Source organism: Equus quagga, chromosome 9 (assembly GCF_021613505.1).
Source record: "Equus quagga isolate Etosha38 chromosome 9, UCLA_HA_Equagga_1.0, whole genome shotgun sequence".
Lineage (NCBI taxonomy): Eukaryota > Metazoa > Chordata > Mammalia > Perissodactyla > Equidae > Equus > Equus quagga.
The window spans coordinates 5,029,497-5,053,081 of NC_060275.1; the positions used below are offsets into that span (position 1 = coordinate 5,029,497).

The 23,585-nt window shown below is 39.0% G+C and overlaps 2 protein-coding genes across 7 annotated transcripts in view; one reads left to right on the forward strand and one right to left on the reverse strand.

Annotated features, from left to right (window-relative positions):
* Positions 1-23,585, reverse strand: part of ZNF407 (zinc finger protein 407) — a 208,456-nt gene that overhangs the window by 182,061 nt on the left and 2,810 nt on the right. The window contains exon 2 of one of the 6 annotated variants that reach the window (XM_046671438.1): positions 13,715-13,891. The exons of the other annotated variants lie outside the window; for them this stretch is intronic. The gene's annotated coding sequence lies outside the window, so the exon portion shown is untranslated. The remainder of the gene's footprint in view (positions 1-13,714; positions 13,892-23,585) is intronic. 6 annotated transcript variants of the gene reach the window in all.
* LOC124244941 (uncharacterized) overlaps positions 20,563-23,585 on the forward strand; it is a 10,893-nt gene continuing 7,870 nt past the window's right edge. The window contains exon 1 of the mRNA XM_046671998.1: positions 20,563-20,631. Coding sequence (XP_046527954.1) covers positions 20,563-20,631 — 69 coding nt within the window. The remainder of the gene's footprint in view (positions 20,632-23,585) is intronic.

Consider the following 23,585-nt stretch of genomic DNA (forward strand, 5'->3'; position numbering starts at 1 on the left):
TCAGAAAATATGCCTTTTAGGGGAAGGAGAGTCTGGCTTCTCTCCTCAGCACAATGTTTTTGTTACACATATCAGCAATGTGTTTCACTCCATTGCTGAGTGGTGTTCCACTGCATGGATATGCCACATTTCTGCTGATGGACATCTGAGCTGTTTCCCGTTTTTTGGCTACTATGATAAAGCTGCTATGAATATTATTGTACTAGTCTTTTTATGAACATATATTTTCATTTCTTGTGTGTAAATATCTAGGGGTAGTATTGCTGTGTTACAGGGTAATGTTTCTGCTTAACTTTATGAGAAACTGCCTGACTGATTTTCAAAGTGGCTGCACTGTTTTACATAGCCACCAGCAATGTCAAGAATTTTGATTGCTCCACATCCTAACCAACCTTTGACGCTGTCAGTCTTTTAAATTTTAGTCATTCTAGTGCTGTGTAGGGCTTTAATCTGCAATTCCCTGATGACTAGTGATGTGCTGACTACTTCGTTATGTGCTTTGTGAAGGTCCTGTTAACCTTTTGCTCATTTCTTAAATCAGTTGTTTGTCTATTTTATTATTGAGCTGGAGGACTTGCTAATGTATTCTGGATATAAATCCTTCGTCAGACACATGTTTTACAAATATTTTCTCCATTTTCATTTTATTAATGTTTTCTTTTGATAAGCAGAAGTTTTAAATTTTGATGAAATCAATTTTTTTCCTGTTCTGTTCCGTGTCCAGTTCACTTTCTGTCTCCCCCTGCTAGAACGCAAGGGCATGCTTTATTTCATCCACCCATATATCCCAAGAGCCTAGAACAATTCCAAGCACATATAAGCTACTAGAATGAACAAATACTTCATTGTGATATAAGAAATATCTCCTATCTAAGTATTTATACACAAAATGAAAAAATGTCTGAGATACACTTCAAAATAGTCCAGGAGAGGGGCACAGTGAAGGCTGTGTGCTGATAATAATTAAAGCTGAATGACAGTTATATGGGGATTCAATATACTATTCTATCAACTTTTCTATGTGTTTGTATATGTTTGAAAATGGCTACAACAAGCTATTTTTTAAAAGCTTTTAATGCTTAGTCTAAAACAGTGTGAATTCTCTTCCTTTCAATGATGAGTCCACCACTTCCCTTCCACCATCGCTGTGGCTCTCTGCTGCACCACCTTCAGTTGGTCACGAGCAGGAGTTTCATCTTCAGAAGCATATGGACAGAACACACAAACACTGGTTTATGGAAGACCCACACACACGTCTATTCAAGAGTGAATGTTCTGTTGATGACACATGACATATATTTTTGGGGACAAAAGAATGACAACTATATTAATATGCAGAAGCAAAATTTATTATCTTCTATATAATGGCTCCCAAAATTCTAAAACAAAAGGAGAAAATGTTTCTACATGTGTTATTTCCAAATTGATTTTTTAAGTTAATGAAATAATTCATCATCTCATTATATCAAGAAAGAATAAACATTCAACAAATATATATTGAGTGCCTAGCATATGAAAGGAAGTACACTGATACGAACCCATTCTTTGCCCTCACTAGGCTCATATTCTATTAGAAGCCATGTGACATATACGCAAAGGAACTCACACAAGGCCAAATATGATCACGTGTGTGATACACACTAAGATCTATAGCAGTATAATGAGCAAGAGATCCTACTCCCAAGTAGAATATCTGGCTAAAATAGCAGAAATGTTATTTGAGCTAAACCTTGAAGAAACTAAAACCGTTTTTGTCTTTTGTTGAGGAAGCAGATAGGAAGAGTTAAACATTTCAAGTAGAAGGAAGGGATTAGGCAAAGCCAAAAACACACACAGTGAGTGTGCAAGGCCGTGAGCAGTCCAGATAGCTACAGCACTGGCTGTCTACTGCACAGCAACTTAAAACAAAGGCAAATGACCAGCCCGGACCAGATCACAGAAGGCTCTGACTTCAAAGCTGGGATTTATCCAGTAGCGTCAGTGGGGAGTCACCAAAACACAACAGCGCTTTAGGAAGGTTAATTTTTCAGTACACAGGACATAGTATAGGTCGAGAAAGCCTCGAGACAGAAAAAGTACATTCTAATAGTTTAACTGATAAAGCCCAGAACTAGAATGATGTCAGTAAGCAGGAGTGCAAGGTGATTTAATAAGTATCTTAAAATGATCTAGAAAAGTATCTTATAGTGATCTACAGGAGATTAAACAGAAATGAGGAAACTTATGCAAATATAACTTAAAAGGAAAAATCTTCATCAGAAAGCTTATTAGAACAAGTACCTTGTAACCAATGGACACAGGGGATGGGGTCTTTCTTAAAGAAGAATTCAAAAATCACCCAGTTGGGACGGACAGTTTAAGGGCTCATTTTTCTGGAGACAGATTTCGTTTACTCATTCAACAAACACTTATTGCAAGCCAACTGTGTACCAGAAAGCATCGTTAATTCCCTCAAGAACAAAGCAAACAACAGAACAGGCAGGGGATTCACTGTTGGCCCTTAAGAAAGGCATAATCTCTGTCCTCTCTGAAAGAACTGGGACTTGTTCCACTGGAGAAAGAAAATGAGCCTCGAATTTCTTCCCACAGTCAGGTTTCAAGACTCACAAGACATAGCAGGTGTTCAGACTACAATAATGAGATATGTTATTCCCAAATCTTAAAGCACATGCTGCCTATGCAAATTCAACAACATCCAACTCCACAAAGATTTTCAAATACGCAATTCCACTTAGACTATCTACTCTTATCCAAATTCTCAACTAGCTGTTCCTTGACTAAAAAAAAGTTACATGTAACTTGATCTTCAGTGTTACCCATAAAAAATTATTAGCTCAGCAAGAAACTCCCAAAAGAAAGTCCCCGCTCTGACTGAAACAGTCTCTGCTATGGTTTAAAAAGAAGAAAAAAAAAAAAAAACACTTGCAAGAAAGAAATCGAAACACTCCTATGCTCTTTAAGAACAATAATAAAACAAATCAATAGCAGCCTTCTGATGACACCTGGTGGCCGCTTCTCACAGGAAGTTCCTTTCAGCATTTTAAAGAAATTATTCCAGGAAACGTTAACAGTTCTCAACCACTTCATATGCTATCTTGACTATGGGCAGCATGCATGAAGTTTCTCCCCTCATTTCCCTCCTTTTTGTTCCAGTTTTCACTTATCCCAATCTTGTCTTCACTTCTCTTTTCATCTCTTTTCTCTTTTCTAACCAGTAGACATTAAGGCAGCTTCAGCTTGCTTTCTGTCTCTTTCTCACACCCTCACACACACACACACACACACTCACACACACTCACAGACATACTCTCTCACTGGTACAAGGCCACCCACACAGGAAACCACCTTCTCCCTGCCTCCATCCCACGCCATCTCACCCTTCACCCCTCCTAGACTTACCCAAATTAGTGGTGCAAGCAGTGTGCAGTTAGCACGTGTTGGCACCAGGCCCATGGTAAAGTCACAACAGGGGATAGTGTGCAGCATGGCTGGTGTGCACACACGTGCATTTATAAAAGCTCCCAATGGTCTTTTGCCCTTTCCCTTTGAGGAGCTCAAAAAAGGACGAACTCCAGAAGTTGTGGAGATCCTACAGCACAGTCTCCTCCCGGAAGGGCAAGGTAGGACAGGCAAGACTTCCTACAAACCTATTACGAGCTGAGCAAGACATGAATAAACGGAAATTAGCGGACTGCGCAGATCTCTTTCTTAATCTATCATTTTCAATTGGACTTTTTATTGAAAATATATGTCTTATACTATTACCTGATTTAATAAAGTACCATCAAGTCCATATATAGTCTGTTCATGAGAAAATTCTAGTATTAGTTGTCGTTACAAAACACCATGTGCATAACCTAAGGGTAACGAAAGGGAGCTGTGCTTTACGTAATCATCCTCTCACCACACTCTCCCATCAGAAACATCAATTTGTTAACAGAGACCACAAAATAAAGTATCTGATCCTACAAAGAAAAAAATCACTCTTCTATGAAAATGCTAACGGTCACAAGTTGAATAACTTCTTCCATGACAAGAGTAAAATTTAACACCCTAAAAACCATTTATTGGTAACATCAGAAGCAATTTTACCACAAATGGATGTGTAACATAGTTGTTTATTCACAATGGGATCAGCTCCTGAACACTCGGGTCCAGCAAAACCCACCTCCTCAATGTGCCGCTGCATTGCATTCATAAGTATAAGTCTGTTAACTCTACCTTCCCCAACCAGGAAAATGCCTGTGGCGATTCAGAATGAGTGTCAAATTCTCTGACACTCCCTTCAAAGGGTGGAGCCTAATTCCCTCCCCTTGGTGTGCGCTGGCCTTGGTGACCTGCTTGCAAGGGACAGAAAACAGTGGAAGTGAGGGTTTTCGGCTCTGGAGACACAGTCACAGAGGTGCCGGTATTCCGCTTGCCCCCTCTCTTGATCACTCCGCCCAGGGAAGTGGGGGACCTGTCGCAAGAACACTTCTGCAGCCTGTGAACATGGAGCTCAAGTTCACCCCTCGTTTGTATATATTTTACATATATTTCCTTTCCTATACCCTCCAACCTTTAACAAGAATGTTCTATACTATCACAATAGTATTAATGTACACAGGAGGAGGTCAATGAAGTATACTGGTTGAAGAGCAGAATTCCCATCAAACTTCTGAAAGATTTCAAAACTTAATAAACTGACATTTATATTTATGCCTCTCCCACTACCAAAACCAGACCTGATATGGCTTACAATGAAAAACTGGGATGATAAAATCAAGAGTTATTAAAGAGCTAACTAACAAAGAGATGAGGTAGAGAGTTTTAAATTTAGATTTGTATGGAATAAAAGAAATGTCTTAATGTTTCCTGAAAAACCTCATTTTGGATGAAGGCATTCATTCATATTGGCCCCTAGAATCATTTATAGCAAACGACTTGCCTCAAAGATAACAGTAGCCATGAGTTCCTTTCCAGCTCAGCAATGTTAGCAACCTGTATTTCTACTATTCCCCAAACCTGATGGGGCAGCCCATGCAGTAAACACCAATACAGCCACATGTCACTGGGGCTGAATGAGTCACAATCCTTTTGGCCACACAGAATACAAAACTTCCTCACCCTCACCTAGCAGGAGGCATTCAAACTTCGGAGATGTAGGGGCCTCTGGTCACAGGACTCACATCTGATTAAGTTCCACCTCCAAAGCATCTCATATGCCATGTCTAGCTTACTTCTAAAAATAACCTTCCCCAGCCAGAGTCCAAGGACAAACCGAAGACAAGCTAGAACTATGTGCTGTTAAGCCCAAACGGTCAGAGTAAATAAAACTATGGACGGAGAGAAAAAAATTCGCACTCAAGTCAGAATAGAATACTGTTCCTATTCCAGGGGATACCCGTGTTCTATTTCAAATACCTAATTTGATTTTGCCTGCAAGTTAAAAATTAGAATATTTGTTTAGGGCTTAAGTTAGAGCTAAAACAATCATTAAAAAGCCATACTAATAGGGATCAAGCCATGGTGACTGTAACAGAACAAACAGACCTCACCCCTTTCGTTATCAAAGAGTCTCCCCTTCCCAACACCACTCGTCAGGATGTAGTAACAGCAACATAACGTGACAAGTCATGGGACAAAAACAAACTGTAACATTAGCCCAGGTTTCTTACTTGGCTGTTTCTTTTATTAAAATGTTCCTACACTTCAAGTACTATTTTCCAAATACATTAAATTGATCCAGTAATAAAGTCAATTTTATGACGATCTTAACCACCTCTGACAAAGCTATCTTGTGTAGTAGGAAAGATTTTACACAGAAAGTTAAAATTCAATATACCTCCTTTCAAAATGTATTTTTAAAATTAATGCTTTGTTAATATTTCCATCTAATTGTTTTGATTTTTTTTTAAAGAAAGAAAATTCTTATTGGAACAGGAAAACGGCATAAAAAAAAAGGGAAAATTCTATGAGAAAAATGGAAAATGAAAAATTTCAATGCCATTAAAAGCAGACACATAGGATCATTTGTGTCTTATGTCATTTGAAAAGGTTGTTTTATTATCAATGTAACTAATCACAATGAAACCATCTCTTACAACTAAAGACATTATAATGAATTTTCTTTACAGCTACAGAGAAATGGGATTTGCTGTTTCACATCAAACAGAACAGGCTATATAAATTCTTCTTCCTATTTATTGTAAAATATAATTTCATCTATAAAATCAGTCATGAAATATTAAAACTGAAACAACAGAATTTACATCCTTTACTTAATTTAGTTTAAATGGTCTATTCACTAAAAAAGGGGGGGTACATGTGATAGACCCCTACTTTCTCATTACGTATTTCCATTAGACCCTTTATTTTCAAGAATTTATAATGCAGCCATAAAAAAAGCATTCCATAATAAAAGTTAGTATACTTTCCTTAAATATTCCTTTCATCTTTTTTCAAAAGCTAAGAGAAGGAAGCACATAGCATACAAAATGCTGAGCAAAGGGAAGAGAATCGGGCAAATAAAATTAAAGAAACACATCACACATGTACACTGAAAATGCTAAACACCAAGTGCAAACGAGCATCCAGGTGCGAGGAGGGAGCCCAGCTCCTCCAGGAAGTCGCCAGAGCACACGCGGCTACACTTAACGCCTCGGAGCCTCAGTTTCCAGGTTTGCAAAGTGACAGTTGGAAAGGATTAAAATTTCTAAATTCAATGATTAATTCCCACAGTGACAGTAAGGAATTGCTGAACACTCAACCAGGAGAACAAAGTATTCTTAGTAATGGATTTGGTTCTCATTCCAGCAGGAAAAAAGAGGAAGAAAAAGGCATTTCCAAAATGTAAATCGGAGGGAAATATAACTTTAAAAACAGCTAAATATACGTTCCACGCTGTTCTTGCTTAGACAGATTCATCAAGTCCACTGAGAAGAGATGAAATGCAATGGCTAATCAAAGAACTGCAAGAAAAAAGACTAAAACTACTAATTTTGGAAGAAATCTGGAAAACACTGTAATTCCAAATGTCAATAAGCTAACATACAATATAAAACTATCAACCCTCAAGATGTTTGGAATATAAATTACTAGGTATCAAAGATCTGACGGTTAAGAAAATACATTTAGAAAGAGGAAAACTTCAATATTAAATTTTTAAAATGGATATAGTTCTAAGCAAGTCCATTTATATAATAATGTTAATAGTTTTTTTTTCCCTTCTGGGTGGTGAAATTATAGGTAGGCTTTTTTCCTTTTTCCTGGCACTTTTCTATACTTTCCAAAATATATTACTTTGGGGGGAAGACTAACGGGGAAGCTTAAAAACAATTTCTATACATGGTTGAAGTAATGGAAAATGATGACTCCTCTCAAGAAGAGAAGAGAAAGCCCTTGAGTAGAAATACATCTATGACTGTGGTTCCTGGACTAACTGAGAATCTGAGCGAAAGGAAACCTAGAAGGAGACTTGTCCTAACAGTCGGGATGTTTGCGTCTAGTTTTGATCAAACGCCCAGAGACACCAAGAAATTTACCAATGGCTCATCAGACCTCACACGCAACTAGAGAATGGAGGGTGGAGGACTAGTATCATGAGCACACCTAGCGCCCAAGTCTTGTCTGCTAATATCATCCCCTAAAAAGGACCTGGGCTCCTCGAGAAATGGCAGGTTCCAGGGCTACCCAAGGTAAGTACAAGATGAACCTGGGGCATCTTATGTCAAAAAGTGGGGAGTGCTTAAAAAAAAAAGATGTGACAAGGACACATGAGTCAGCTGGAAGGGGCTCCTCCTGGCTAAATTTGGGACAATTTGAGCACCATGGTAATTAAGTACCATTAAACCACTAAAAGTACAAATGAATAGGTCCATATCAATGACTGGAAGACAGACAGATGCGGACAGACAGAAGGACTGATGGAGCAAAGGGATGACTATAGAAGAACGCTGAGGGCCAAGCGGTAAATATGGAGGGAGTGCAGGAGATAGAAAATTATACTGGCAAAGACTCCAGCAGGCAAGAATCACCAACGGATGCTAAAGCTAGGGATAATTTTGATATGCAGAATGTTTGAATAGTGTTAAAGCATCTCCCCACAAACTGTTTATTAGCTGCAAGGGAAGGAAAAAAATTCAGTAACTGCACAATAGATAAATCGGCAAGGCCTTGCCAGGAGTGACCATACTAACATCCTCAATGAAGGGCAGACGGATATGGTATACCTCCAGATATACCCCTGAGAAGGACAGGACACCCATCAGTGGCTGCAGCCGAGGATGTAAAACCTGCAGCTAATCAAGAGGAAACAGCAACAAACACAAAGTGAGGAATGTTTTATTTAAAGAAGAAAAAACAAAGTGGAGAGGACTACAATCTTCACAAGTGTCAGTGCCATAAAAGACAAAGACAGACTACGGAAATGTTCCAGATCAGAGGAGGCTAAACAGACACGACAATAAAATGCAGTATCTGATCTCAGACTGTGATGGCAGGGAAAAAAATGCTATTAAGGATATTTTAGGTCAACTGACAAAAAGAACCATGGTAGTTAATCTTATGTGTCCACTTGACAAGGCTAAGGGATACCCAGATACCTGGTAAAATATTAGTTGTGGGTGTGTCTGTGAGGGTGTTTCTGGAAGGGAAAACCATTTGAATTGGTAGACTGAGTAAAGCTCACCCTTCCCAGTATGGGTGGGCAGCATCCAATCTATTGAGGGCCTAAATAAAAGAAAAGGCAGAGGAAGGGCAAATCTGCTTTTTTTTTTTTTTTTGCTTGAACTGGGACATCCATCTTCATCTGCCCTCAGACATCTGCAATCCTGGTTCTTGAGCCTTTGAAATCAGACTGAACTATCTCACCAGCTTTAATGCTTCTCCAGCCTGCAGAAAGCAGACGGTGGGATTTCTCGGCTTCCATAATCATGTGAGCCAACTCCTGTAACAAACCTCCTCATGTATGTAGCTATATCTAGCCTATTGGCTCTGTTTTTCTAGAGAATCCTGACTAATACAGATTTTAGTAGTGAGAGTGGTTCTAGAGGAACAGAATATTAACAATGAGTTTTCTGAATTGGTTCTGGGGTCTCTGGAAAAGGCTCTCTAACCTAATTAGATTTAAAGATGCTAATGGCTCTATTTCCAGTAGTTAAGAGAGCATTTATATATAGTCTATGGCATGAACTGTTTATGGAAATACACAAAATATCTGCGTTGGATACTTCTAACCAAAAACTTATAAGAAGTGAAGAGCTAAGTGACTCTGTATATGATACGAAAATTTCTGGAAAACTAAGGACTATAATAATGGCTTTGGTTGGTTGGCCCTAATATCACTGGACAAAGCAGTGGAGGAAAATGATGAGCTCAGAGATTCGAATTCCCAGCTCAAGCACAGCATAAATGACCTAAGCGCTTCTAGGTGTGCAGTGAATGAGAGCCTGATTTCCTGTAGCTGTTGGGGTGAAATTGCTGATCTCAAACACAGAATTTCATTCTGTGACTGACTGAATTAGAAGGCAAACTGAACTCTCAGACTAACAGCGTGTCTACTGATAAAGTGAGGGCATTGACTAAAGGAAAGACTGGGATTCTATAAATTGAGATGAGGATGTGTGGGAAGACCCTGAAGAAGCTGGGGATATTGAGCCCCTAAATTTGAATGAGTCTTCTTTGCCAGCGGAAGAGGTCTTCCCACCCCCAGTGGCAGCAGTATTTCCATCCCCAGTGGTAGTGGCCTGCCAGTTCCTATAATAAATCTTATCACATAAATATCTACATATATTGGTTCTGTTTCTCTGGAGAGCCCTAATACAAAAACCAATGTAAATTTATAAAATTGAAAAATTTACTATGGTTATATAAGGAAATATCCCTATTCTTAGAAAATATACACTCAAGTATTTATAAATAAAGGGTCATGGTGTATTCAATTTACTCTCAAAAGGGTCAGAAAAAAAGGTAAGAGCGTGTGTGTGTGTAAAGAGAGTGTACACAAGACAGCAAGAGTGAGAGGAAATGATAAAGCAAATCCAGCAAAATGATAACAACAGATGAATCTGGACAAAGGTTATATATGTATTCTTTTCCTATTTTTATTTTCAGATTTTTTAATAATTTTGAAATCATCTTCAAAAGAAGAGTAAAAAGAAAAAAAACGAGGTGGGCTGATTTTGTACACATGGCTTACAAAGACCTCTGCAATATATCCAGTAACTGTCAGAGGGTCAAAAAAACATAAAGCTCCCTAGAAATGACAAAAGTTTTCTTACACCTGACAAAAACTGTACTCTACATAGTAGCCAGTAGCTCCCATGAAGACTCTCAGGACCCAGAATCCTTTACCTCCAACTAAGGGTCTACAGTAAATTATATACTTTCTTGTGCAGCCGTGTCTCTACACTAAAAAGTTTCAACTCCTTTGCCATTAAAAAAAACATACACACACAATTTGTTGGAATCTTTCTGTCAATTCCCATCCACTGTGGTTCCCACATCAGCCTTAAAACAGTCCTGGGAGACACTGATGCAAACAGAATGTCACACATTAAAGGATACTTCCTAGTCCTGGCAAAGCTGGTGAATGTGTGTTGAATTTTATAAAATTTCAATGGTACCAATTAGCTACCTACAAAGATAAACCTTTCTCCTGTGCAAAGAAAAAGAATGCAAGATGGCACATCAGAATTTACCAGCAAAGGGGCCGGCCCTATGGCCAAGTGGTTGGGTCCGCACACTCTGCTTTGGCTGCCAGGGGTTCGCCAGTTCAGATCCTTTGTGTGGACCTACACACTATTCATCAAGCCGTGCTGTGGTGGCATCCCACACAGAACTAGAATGACTTGGGGCCAGCCCAGTGGCACAGCAGTTAAGTTGGCACGTTCCGCTTCTTGGCGGCCCGGGGTTTGCTGGTTTGGATTCCGGGTGCGGACATGGCACCACTTGGCACACCATGCTGAGGTAGACGTCCCACATATAAAGTAGAGGAAGATGGGCACGATGTTAGCTCAGGGCCAGGCTTCCTCAGCAAAAAGAGGAGGACTGGCAGTAGTTAGCTCAGGGCTAATCTTGCTTAAAAAAAAAAAAAGAACTAGAATGACTTATGTACTGGGGCTTTGGGGAGAAAAATAAATAAATAAATAAATGAAATTTTTCAAAAAGAGGAAGATTGGCAACAGATGTTAGCTCAGGGCCAATCTTCCTCACCAAAAAGCATACCTAAAAAAAAAAAAAAAGAATTTACTAGCAAAGGCATGATGCAAAAAGGCACAAGATGATAAAATATCGAGACATGCTCTCACAATTCTTCTCCATGTCCCGATCAGCTCTGCTTCCATCTGCTGTACTCCGCACCTCGGATTCTCTATGACTAAGAGGTTTGCAATCACACACATCTCTAGATTCTTTCACTATCTCAGCAGTTTCTCTCTATAAACGTTATGCCATTCATTCGAGAAAGCTATCATTTTTCTGTAACTTTCCTGATCCCCTTTTCCTTAGTTTTCACCTAGCAAAACTGCATTTCCATTTTCAAGCTTTCCCTCTAAATTCTCCTTCTGAATTCCATTTTGCTGCTTTTCACTAAACCCGTGTCAGTGTCTCTCACATCTCACTCTCAATTAATTGTTATAAAGGAGAAAAGGGCAAATAATCTCCAAAGTTTAAATGATTGTTCTTTGACTATTTTAACATACTCCTGTTTTAACTGATCTGACACAAATTAAAAAATTAACTCATCTGAAGTTCTATCACTTTTCCTTTATTTATCTTGCCTGCTTTTATTATCCTGCCTGCTGACATAGGGTGTTAATGATTCAAATAATAAAAAATGGGTAAAGGAAGTCAGGAGAGAAAACAGGACTATATATGAAGTTAGACTCTTCAAAAGGAAAACCAAAAAGACTAAGTTTCAATGTGCTCAATGTCTATAGTGTATAAGACTCATCTACAATGTTCTGGAACACTTGAAATAAGCAACTTGCTTTTCAACTTTAAAGACAGATGTTTAGAACAAATTTAAAGTATTAATTTATACACCAAGAGACAAACTTATCAAAATGACTGAAGAAGTTAAAATTTAAATTATATATAAATCCAATGGTTTAGGCAAATTCTAGAACTTTAAAACCATTTGAGAGGGGAGAGAAGAAGCACGTGGGTACTTCCTCAGCTACCAAGGATGGCCAGGGCACCCCTCCAACAAAGCACTCTTTCCTGCTGACACTGATAGGACATGTCCCCAGGACAACATCTTACATACTCTCAAGTGAACAAAAAAATATGGGCAAATAAAAGGTGAAGAGGAGGAAAAAGCGAAAAACTTCCCTACTGCAATTCTTTCCTCAATACCTGAAATTTAAGTCAGTAATCTAACAACGCTTCCCGGGCCGTTCAAGCCTCATTATCTTCTTCACCCTCGGATTATGGGATTATCAAATTCTTTCTCTACCACAAGTATCAGTATTTTCCAAGATTTTTTTATTTTAATTTCATGTTCATTAGCACTTCCTTACGCCCATTCCTCACTAACTTTAGAAGCACATCCTGCTTAACAGTGTTCAAAAATTGTTTAGATACACTGTTTTTGTTGTCCCTCAGTCACAAACAAATGTAGACATTAATCAAACAGAATACTAATCTGTGATAGGAAAAGGCTATAACCAAAGCCCTGTTAGACACAGTACGTCTGCTAGTTTCCTGTGACTGCATCTGTTTCTAATAGAATTTTATGTATTAAGCACTGAAGATACTAAAAAATAATATTCATTATGTGAACAGTATTTCCTAAGTATGACAGAAACATCACTAGTGGCATTTAAAATAAAGTTATCTACCACATGTTGGGATTTTTAAATATGTATGCATTATTCAAATAGATATTAGGAAAAAATAACATACCAACCTATGACTCCACATGTATTACTTCTTATGACAATTCTAAGTTTAAAAAAAAAAGTGAGAAAGGGGCCGGCCCTGTGGTGTAGTGGTTAAGTTCGGCACACTCCACTTCAGTGGCCAAGGTTCATGGGTTCAGATCCCAGGTGCAGACCTTCACCACTCATCGGCCATGCTGTGGCAGCATCCCACATGCAAAATAGAGGAAGACTGGCACAGACGTTAGCTCAGGGAGAATCTTCCTCAAGCAAAAAAAGGAAGCTTGGCAATAGATGTTACCAAACAAACAGAACAACAAACAAAAAACAAGAGTGAGATAAAATGCTGTGGTATAAAACACAGCAGAAACAATGAAGGAGTAGGGAAATGACTTAAGTTTGGAAAACGCCACATTATATATACCTTATACATTTAATAATTTTTTAATTATGTAAATTCCAGGAAATCAATAAAAACTACTAATTCTTAGCTCTAAGATCATTATTAAACAAGAGTACTCTGAAGATCAGTCCCTCCTCCACTGCTGGCAACCTTCACAGTTGGCATCACAAATCCTCATTTACCAATTTTCACATGAGTAGCAGCCTTCTTCAGATTACACCTCTAAGAAAGTACTGCAGCCTAATAAAACGTCCCAACTCTGTCACATCACACGTCTACATTCTGAGGAATAGATAACAGAATTATACACGTGGAGAAGTAAAACTGCAGAATACTAATTTTCTACATACTCAGAACCTGCCTTTCCTTTTAGATTTGGATACAGTGGCTAGAATCCATCTAACAAGAAGATAATGCCCTAATACCATACTGGTATAAAAAGTGCACTTACAACTGGCCAAAACACAACAGAAGTCTCTCTCTCGCTCTTGGAAACTTCCATGGCAGGTGTTCCTGGTCAGCAGGCAGTCTGTTCCAGGCCGACTCAGGGATCCTGGCTCCTTCCATCTTGCAGCTCTGCCATGGAGCTTCCTCGTTCCCTGCATTCAGCTGACTGACGAAAGCAAGCCTGGAAGCAGCAGACTCTTGATAAAATATCATCGAGACGTGCTCTGAGACAATTCTTCTCCATGTCCCAACCAGCTCTGCTTCCATCTGCTGACCTTTGACTTTCAGTATCTAGTCAGATATAACTAAGAGCAGTTTTGCAATCTTGACTCAAAAGCAGTGTTGGGACCCAGGGCAGACTGCCCCCAAAATATGCTACAATGGCACACTGATTATTTTGACTTAGTTATTTGAGAAGCAGCTGACGCAAAAATTGCACTTTAACTCTTTCCATTTCCCCCTAAAAGCAGCAAATAAATCTCCCATGTGAAAAACAGCTTCCTCACGAGGCTGACCCAGTGGCATAATGGTTAAGTTCGCGTGCTCTGCTTCGGCAGCCCAGGGTTTGCAGGTCCGGATCCCGGGCGCAGACCTAGCACCGCTCATCAAGCCACACGGCAGCGTCATCCCACATAAAACAGAGGAAGATTGGCACAGATGATAGCTCAGGAACAATCTTCCTCAAGCAAAAAGGGTGGGGCGGGGGGGGGGGTTGGAATTCAGGGTAGAGAGGCCTGTATTAACACACCTTGTTACTTTTTTACTAATTTACCACCACAAGTCCAAACTTTGCTTAGATTGCTTACTGATTAAGCACCCAAACCTAAGTATCTTTGTCAAATCCTCACAAATTTATTGTTTCTGTGTGTAAAAAGTATAAAAGCTGCCTGCTTTGGTCACTTCTGAGCATTAATTTTATGATCTCCCACGTGTACGCATTAAATTCGATTTTTCTCTTTAATCTCTCTTGTGTTAATTTTACTATTAGGCCAGCCACAAGAACTCAAGAGGAATAAGGGGGAAATTTCCCCCTCCCGGACAGGGGCATCTACCACTTCCACTCATACCTGCTTCGTTGCAAGGGAATCTGAAAAGTGAAACCTGGAGCTGTAAAACTGTATCTTATGGAAGGACAGAACTGATTTAGATGGACAGCTAGCCATCTCTGCCACATACCAATGCCCAAAAATTATCATATCGCTTGTCACTCTACCATTAATGAAGGCTTTTCAAGACCTTTGAAAACCTTTTCTGAGAAATTCAACTATCCCTGGAAGAGCATGCCTGGACTTACCACCTCCACATCTGTAACACAAGGGAACCACAGTCAATACCAATCATTTATAAATTTAGCTAATCATCCAAACACGAATCCCTTGGTCCCATCCATGGAGAGATCCTGATTAAGAGAGTCTGGGGTGAGGACAAGGATCTGTAGTTTTAGAGAGCTCCCTGAGTGATTCTGATGAGCCAGATTTGGGACCCACTGGATTAAAGTCCCTTCTAACTTCAAAAAAAATAATATAAACTTAACATCTATTTACTAGACAGAGAGCTGAAGTGTGGAGAAGAGGGGAAAAAAGGAGAAGAAAGGTGAATCAGGAAGGAGAGTCAACAAACTGCACTCAATAGGGATGTCACACAGGGATTCCAAAACCATTTGCCTACAACACAATCTGTCATGCAAAATTACTCTGAATGTCTCTTTTAGCAAACACTGCCTCCACCTCCCACCCTGAAATCCTAGGGTGTTAAACACCACCCATATGAAAAACCAGATTACAGACCCTGAAGATTCTTAATGAAAACCATTTGGTCTCATTTTTTGAAAGACTATAATTTCTACTACCTCTCCTCGAATGATCTAAATTTTCTAAGCTATTTTTAAAAGTATATTACCACCTTAGTTTAAATTCTAATGGTTTTATAGTTATATGAACTTCTATAACTGTGATTTCTCATTCTATAATAATTGATCCAATAATACGTATCAAATTCTGGTCGTAATTCACAATCAGCAGAAATCACGAGTGAATTATACACTTTGAAAGAAGTGGTTTGTTGCTTGCTCTAGCTTTAAAACACAAAACTTCCATTATCCTTAGTAACTGACAAGCATGCTGGGCTTTGGTTACATTTGATGATTACAGTGGTATTATTCCAAATGCATCAAACAATGTCTTTTTCCTATTAGGCTTCCTATTACCTTACTTGCTTTCATTTAAAACTTTTTGTGTTTTTGTTTAAAGGGGGAAAAAAGCATATAAGAGAAAATAAAAGAGAAATAGGAACATCAAACACATGGAAAAGCACTGGCAATTAAGACTGAGATTACCCAACTTCAGCAAAATGCATCTGAAACTAGAAGAGCTGAAGTACTTAAAATTTGTTTCAAGAAGCCTATGTTCTACATTTGCCCACAAGGGATCTCCAACAAGCACTACATGTGTCTGAAATGCAGACATCCCTGCTATGCAAGGACTCTCCTGGCTGTCAGCTTAGTAAGGGGCTGACTCTGCTAGAAAGTATGACATTACACAATTACAAATGCTTGACAGTTCATGTGGTTTAGACAATTTTAGCACTCTGAATTGAATACCAAACAAAAATAGTAGTGCTATTTGGTTTCATATAATTTGACTTATGGCTTCTGGAACATCTTTTAATTTTTCCTGTATTTGTCAATTTTAAGGAGTGACTGTCATACTACGGTGACTTAAAATAAAGTTTACAATATAACCAATGCTTATCTAAGAAATAGTCCTCATAATATGAGATAATTATGATACAAAAACAATTATCAAAGGCTAGAAAACAATAGGCAAAGGGAGATTCCCCAAAAGTGCCCTTTTTAGCAACCAATTGCCTAAGCGTAGAAGTAAGATTTCCCAAATCCTATGGTGTGATATTACCAATTTCTAATGAACTGGAAGATGCAATCCTTAAAACTAAAAACAAACTGCAATTACTTTTCTGCTTTAGGGACTCAGGTAGAATGACAGTCATATACGCTGGTTTAAAAACAAACCTACTAAGATAAAGAAAGTAATTTCGAAAATGGGGGTATATACAGCCTTCCCTCTCCACAGTCTTCCACACTCCCACTCCTATTTTGACTTTTCCTTTTTGTCTCGTAACTCCAACACTCTCAGGCATAACAGTCTGGTCTGGTTGTCCTCTCCCTCTGACCAGGTCTGACAGTGTTTAGGAGTCAGACAGCCTCGACCATTTTCACCTCTGTATCCACGCACACCTTTCCTCCCCTATGAAACAGGAGGAGTCGTGGTACCACCCCCATATGCTCACTGTGAGGCTCAATCCTCAGTTAACTGAGGATAAACTCAGTACGTAATGTCCTTAGACCAGTGTTTGGCACCTGGCAAGCGCTCAGCAAGTATTAACCATCATCATCATCAAAAACAATCTACTGCTGAAAGTACTTTCAGACCATAATGCTGCAAGAACATATCTTCTCCACCATCACCCCCACCATATCTTTTTCATACAAACTGAGTAGTCCCTGTGTAGACAGACTTCGCAAAAAGAAAAAACATAAGTGTATGTTTTTTAAAAATTTGGCAGGTACAAAAAAATAATTTTAATATGCGCGAGGCACTAAGCATAATATAACAAAACCCTGAGTACAGACCACAGTTTAAGAAAATTAAATTCAGGGGGCCAGCCCCATGACCAAGCAGTTAAAATTCTGCACACTCAGCTTCAGGAGCCTGGGTTCACAGGTTCGGATCCCAGGTACAAACCTACTCCACTCATCAGCCATGCTGTGGAGGCATCCCACATACAAAACAGAGGGAGACTGGCAACAGATGTTAGCTCAGGACGAGTCTTCCCCATCAAAAAAAAAAAAAAAAAAAAAAATTAAATTCCTATCTTTGAGTTCCCTTTTGGTATCCCTATCACCTTCTCTCTTCTAATAGAGCTACTCCCTAATTTGAATGTGTTTGTAATTAATCTGTTTTATTACTTTGCCATATCTGTATTCCCAACAATATGGAATTTTGCTTTACATGTTTCAAAACTTTAAAAAAGGAAAAATACTATGTGCATTCTTCTGGAAGTAGCTTTTTTTCCTCAATATGATATTCCTGACAATAATCCTCAGTGGTGCATGTGGCTAAAATCCATTCAGTTGCACTACTATAGGAATACAATTCATCCATTCTCCTCTGATGGACACTGCTTCCAGTTTTTGCCTTTTACAAACAGTGCAACTGTGAGCATTCTTGTCATGTCCTCAGGCACTCACATACATGTGTTTCTCTGGGGCCACAGTTTGCCAATTTTAGCATGCATTAAACCACCTGAACGGCTTGTTAAGACTGAAAGCTGGCTCATCCCCAAAGTTTCTGATTCAATAGGTCTACGGTGGAGCCCCAAATTTTGCATTTATAATAAGTTCCTGTGAGATGCTGAAAACACAATTTAGAAGCACTGCTCCAGGATAAAGACCCAGGAGTAGAGTCACTGGGTCAAAGTGTACATCCATCTTTAACTTTACTTGATAATTCCAAAGTTATGATACCAATTTACAATCCCACCAGTTGTGTGTAAGCATTCCAGTTATTTCCTACCTTCCTAAACAGCAGACATTGTCAGATTTTTACACTGTTGCCAACCCAATGTTATGAAACTATACACCACTTTGGTCCTAAACTGCCTTTCCCTAATTACTAATGAAGTCGAGAATCTCTGCATGCAGGTTTCCTCTTCTGTGAGATGCCTACTTGGGTCACGTGCCCATTTTTCTATTGCTCTTATTGATTTGTCATTGTTTACCTTTCTAGATATAATCCTTTCTACAATAATATGTACTGAAAATGTACTGAAAATATCTATTCTCACTTGTGACTTGTCTTTCACTTTCTTGATGGTTTCTTTTAATAAACACAAGCTGTCAAGTTAATGCTGTCAAAGCAGTCAATCTTTTCCTTTATGGTCTACACCTTCTGTGATCTGTTTAAGAAGCTCTTCCTTGTATTAGAGTCACACAATTACTGTCCTACATTGTCTTCCAAAAGTTTCATAGTTTTGCCTTCTGTATTTAAGCCTTTAATTCACCTGTAGTTGATTTTTCTGAATGATATGAATTAGAAATGTATCCCACTCTCAAGAAGTTTCCTATTGGCTAAGGACCACAGATATGACCAACTATAACTTCAGAGAGGATAATGATTATTGTTAACCCCTACCTTATTGAGGTTTATTCTGCTCTCTCATCGAGGCAAACCAAAAACTGGATAATTTCAATATGGAAAACTTGGAGGGTTATTAGCAAATTAGTCAGACTATGATCCCCACTCCACCATACTCCAGTAAGAATCCTTAAAAACACCAAAAAAAAAAAAAAAAAAAAAAAAAGAGGCCAGCCCTGTGGTCAAGTGGTTAAGTTTACACGCTCTGCTTCAGTAGCCCCAGCTTTTGCCAGTTCGGATCCTGGGTGCAGGCAGGGACATGGCACCACTCATCAGGCCATGCTGAGGCAGCGTCCCACATAGCACAACCAGAAAGGCCTGCAAATACAATATACAGCTATGTACTGGGGAGCTTTGGGGAGAATAAGAAAAAACAAGGTGCCAATCTTAAAAACAAAAAAAAAAAATTTTTTAACTCTAAATTTAGTCTTATTCTAAAAAACTGAAAGTTGAGCATTGGGGAAAGTGTGGGAAAATGAGCATTCTGAACAGTACTGGCTGGAATATAAATCTATACAACCTTTCTAGAGGGTTATTTTGCAATATATCAAAAGCCTTAAAATACATATCTTCTTTGAGCTATCAATGACTCTTTACAGAATTTATCTTAAGGAAATAACTGAACAAAATACATATTTAAGAATATTAACCATGGAACTCTTCATAATAGAAAAAATTGGAAACAACCTAATCTCCAACAACGCAGGATGGGTTACAGATGAAGCTGCTGCAGCACATCCATATACGGTCATGCGCCACCTAAGGACGTTTCAGTCAACAGTAGATCACGTAGATGACGGTGATCCCATAAGATTAGTACCACAGAGCCTACATGTGTAGGAGGCTATGATATAAGAAAATTTTATATATTGAGGTGTATGGGGAAGCCATTCTGGTTTAATTGTGATTTGGCCTAAATTTTATTTAAACCAAAGAAGCCTGACTTACAGCCTGTCAAATGTTCATTGTATATTGTCCCAAAATAAAGAATGTACTTTTTTTTTCAATATTTCTTTTTCTGCTTTATCTCCCCAACCCCCCCTGTACACAGTTGTATATCTTAGTTGCAGGTCCTTCTAGTTGTGGGATATGGGACGCCGCCTCAACATGGCCTGATGAGCGGTGCCGTGTCCGCGCCCAGGATCTGAACCCTGGACCGCCACAGCAGAGCGTGCGAACTTAGCCACTCAGGCACGGAGCCAGCCCCAGAATGTACTCTTTGAAGGTAAGAACCAATGCCTCTCTTCTTATGACACCAGTACTTTTTGAAGATAAGTGTCCTTTCCCATGACACTGGGGTCATGCTGACCCACTGTGTATGTACTAATCTATAACAAAGTATCTCCTTGAACCCTTGAAAGAAGGTACCCCTGTCACACTTGATGTATGTCTGTTTGGAAATGGTATATAATGGTGCTGAAAAATCACTCTTCTTCACAGCACTTTCGAAGGCTGCACTCCCAGGCTACAATCCTCAGCTTGGCTCGAATAAAACTCCCCGCTGTAGAAAGATTATTGATTATTCGTGTTAACAGCTCGACCATCTAGGTTTGTGAAAGTACACTTTATGATGTTTGCACAATGATAAAATCACTTACTGACACATTTCTCAGAACGTATCCCCATTGTTAAGCAAGGCATGACTGTAGTGGAATACTATGAAGATTACATAGCTGTGTTAATGTGGAAAGATGTTTACAATAGTCTGGTAATTTCTAAAACCAGTTAACAAGATGCACATATGATATTCTTTTATTCTCAAACATTTATGGAGTGCCTTGTGTATGCCAAGCACCAAGCAAGTGACTGGTAAACAAAAAGAGATCTGTTCCCTGCTGCTAAGGAGCTTACAAGCTTTGGAGGGGATGAGGGGGAGGGAGACCGGCCACATATATGTCTTCCAATTCACTCCTGTTGGGATATTAAAGGGATATGCATTTTGAAAATAGAGACAATTTATATGTGTCGATGTATCTATGTGTATATATGTAATATCTCCAGCTCTCCATCAGCATAGTCTACAAAGAGAACACACACACTCAGCTGTATGGACTAGGAAGTGGGTAAACAAGAGGATACTTGGAGCAACTGCCTTGTGATGAACTGAAGCACACAAATCTACAAAAATGCTCTAGGGAGAATCTTAAGAAATGCAATGTAGTTATGGAAAGTCATCCACTGGAAGACAGATGCGAGACAGATCGCAGAACCACAGAAAAAGAATTGGAACAAAGAGCTTCCACTGTTGACAATTCAAGACTAAGACTGATCAAGATCAGGTACAAGTTCTTGAACAAATAACTGTTCTTCTAGAAGTCTACAGCTTTACCCTTCCCTACTACGTTTGGATCTAACAAATAATAATGAAGCCTCCAAGATAAGAAAGATCTCATAATTAGGGTCAGGCTCAAAGGATTCTGACATTATATATTCATTTCATTTAAACATCTGCACTACAATCAGTAAAGTTATGAGAGTCATTAATTACAAAGGGAAAATTTTTATCTTTAGAGCACAGAAAGATGTCAGACACCTCAACCAAGAGATCAAAAGTTAACATTCACCAGTGATAAGACATATCTACATCACACACGTGCCAATATGATGCATTGAGAAGGGAACAACCTCACCACTGTGGTATTCTTGTCAAAAATGCTTAAGCCTCAATTTAATCATGAAAGAACACCAGATAAATCCAAACTGAGGGACATTCTGCAAAATAACTGACCAGTACTCTTGAAAAGTACCAAGGTCATGAAAGATAAAAAACTGTCACAAATTGGAAGAGACCAAGGAGACACCATAACTAAATGCAGTGTGGGCTACTGGACTGGATCCTCGACCAGAAAAAAGACATCGGGGTGAAACCTGAATAAAGACTTTAGATTAATTGTATCAACTGCCTGGTTTCAATAACCGCACTATGGTTACATAAGATGCTAACAAAGGGACACTGGTTCTAAGGTATATAGGAATTCTCTGGGCTATTTTTGCAGTTTTTTTGTGCTTCTAAAATTATTTCAAAGTAAAAAGTTTGTAAAAATAATTTCAGATGAATGATAAAAAGATATGGGGGATCACTCAATAACTCTTACATAAAAATATGCCGCCTCCTTGGGGCTGGCCCTGTGGCCGAGTGGTTAAGTTCGTGCGCTCCACTGCAGGCGGCCCAGTGTTTCGTTGGTTCGAATCCTGGGCGCAGACATGGCACTCCTCATCAAACCAAGCTGAGGTGGTGTCCCACATGCCATAACTAGAAGGACCTACAACGAAGAATCTTCAACTATGTACTGGGGGGCTTTGGGGAGAAAAAGGGGAAAAAAAATATGCTACCTCCTCCAATAATTGTGCTTAAAAAAACCCAATAATTGCAAATAAGGTGTAAACCAGAATAATCTGTAATTATTCAATAAAAACCTGTGATTGGGATAATCTAGAGAGCAGAGTAACTTTCCTGGGGCACTGAAGTCTCTCCAGATAAATAATCTACCTCATTTTCCCTATTAATCTTTTTTAATTCAATTCATATATTTAACATCTACTATGGGCATGTAACTGTGCTGGGGCCTGATAAGATTTTGATACATTAAGAACATTTTAGTACACAAAATAAGAAAGAAAAACATAGAGTAACAAAACTGGAAGTAACTTTTCACTCCTATACAATCTAGCAATCAAGACCGCACCCTTTTTAGTGTGACTGTTGCTAAGAGCTCAAGTGTATCCCCTTCAGCATAAGCGGTTCTGACCTCTACAATTATCTCCAAAAATTATCCCTGAAAATGCCAAAATGACTCTAAAAAATACTCCATTTCTAGTACTTTTTTCCATCTAATCATTATGTTGTTGGTGCATTACAGTACACAACACAAAATTAAAGAACTTGATTCTCCGACTATCAAGGAAAGGTCAAGCTGGTATAAACCCATAGACGTTTACTTACTATCCTCTTATAAGAGGTCAAAGGCAACATCACATAAGGCCAGGGTTCTCAAAGTGTGCCCTCAGAGTCAGCAGCTTTAACATCACCCAGGAACTTGTCAGAAATGCAAATTCTCAGTCCCAGTCCAGACCCGCTGTTTCAGAGACCCAGCACAGCATCTGCATTTTCACAAGCCCCCCAGCTGACTCTGATGCACCATCAGTTTGAGAACCACTGATGGAACAGCAGAAAGACTGGCCCGTGAATCTGGAGGCCTGATTCCAATCCTTGCTCTGCCACTAACCTCTACAATGCATTAGCCACTCAGCTTCTCTGGGGCTCAGCCTCCTGATCAGTGAGGGAACTGGAATAGCTCACTACCACAGTCCTTACACCCTAATTTGATAACCATGAAAGCATTCATTTGTATAAGGCCTAAAAGTGAAAACACCACTGCAGTATTTCACCACATATTTCTCTCTTTCATCAAAATGAAATAATTAAAATTTCTTCTTTTCATCCACCAGCCTCTGAATCAGATTTAACATATCTAAAATAATTTCTTCTGATTTTAAATAAAATTGTGTTTACTACTTCGCTGTAGCAAAAGCCATATAAATGCTAATTTTACAGTTTCCTATTTAGTTCTACATCAAGCCTATTTTGGAGGAATTCCTCATAATAACAATTCCAAGAAACCCACCTACTACAGACAGAATTGTGCACCCCCCCCCCCCCCC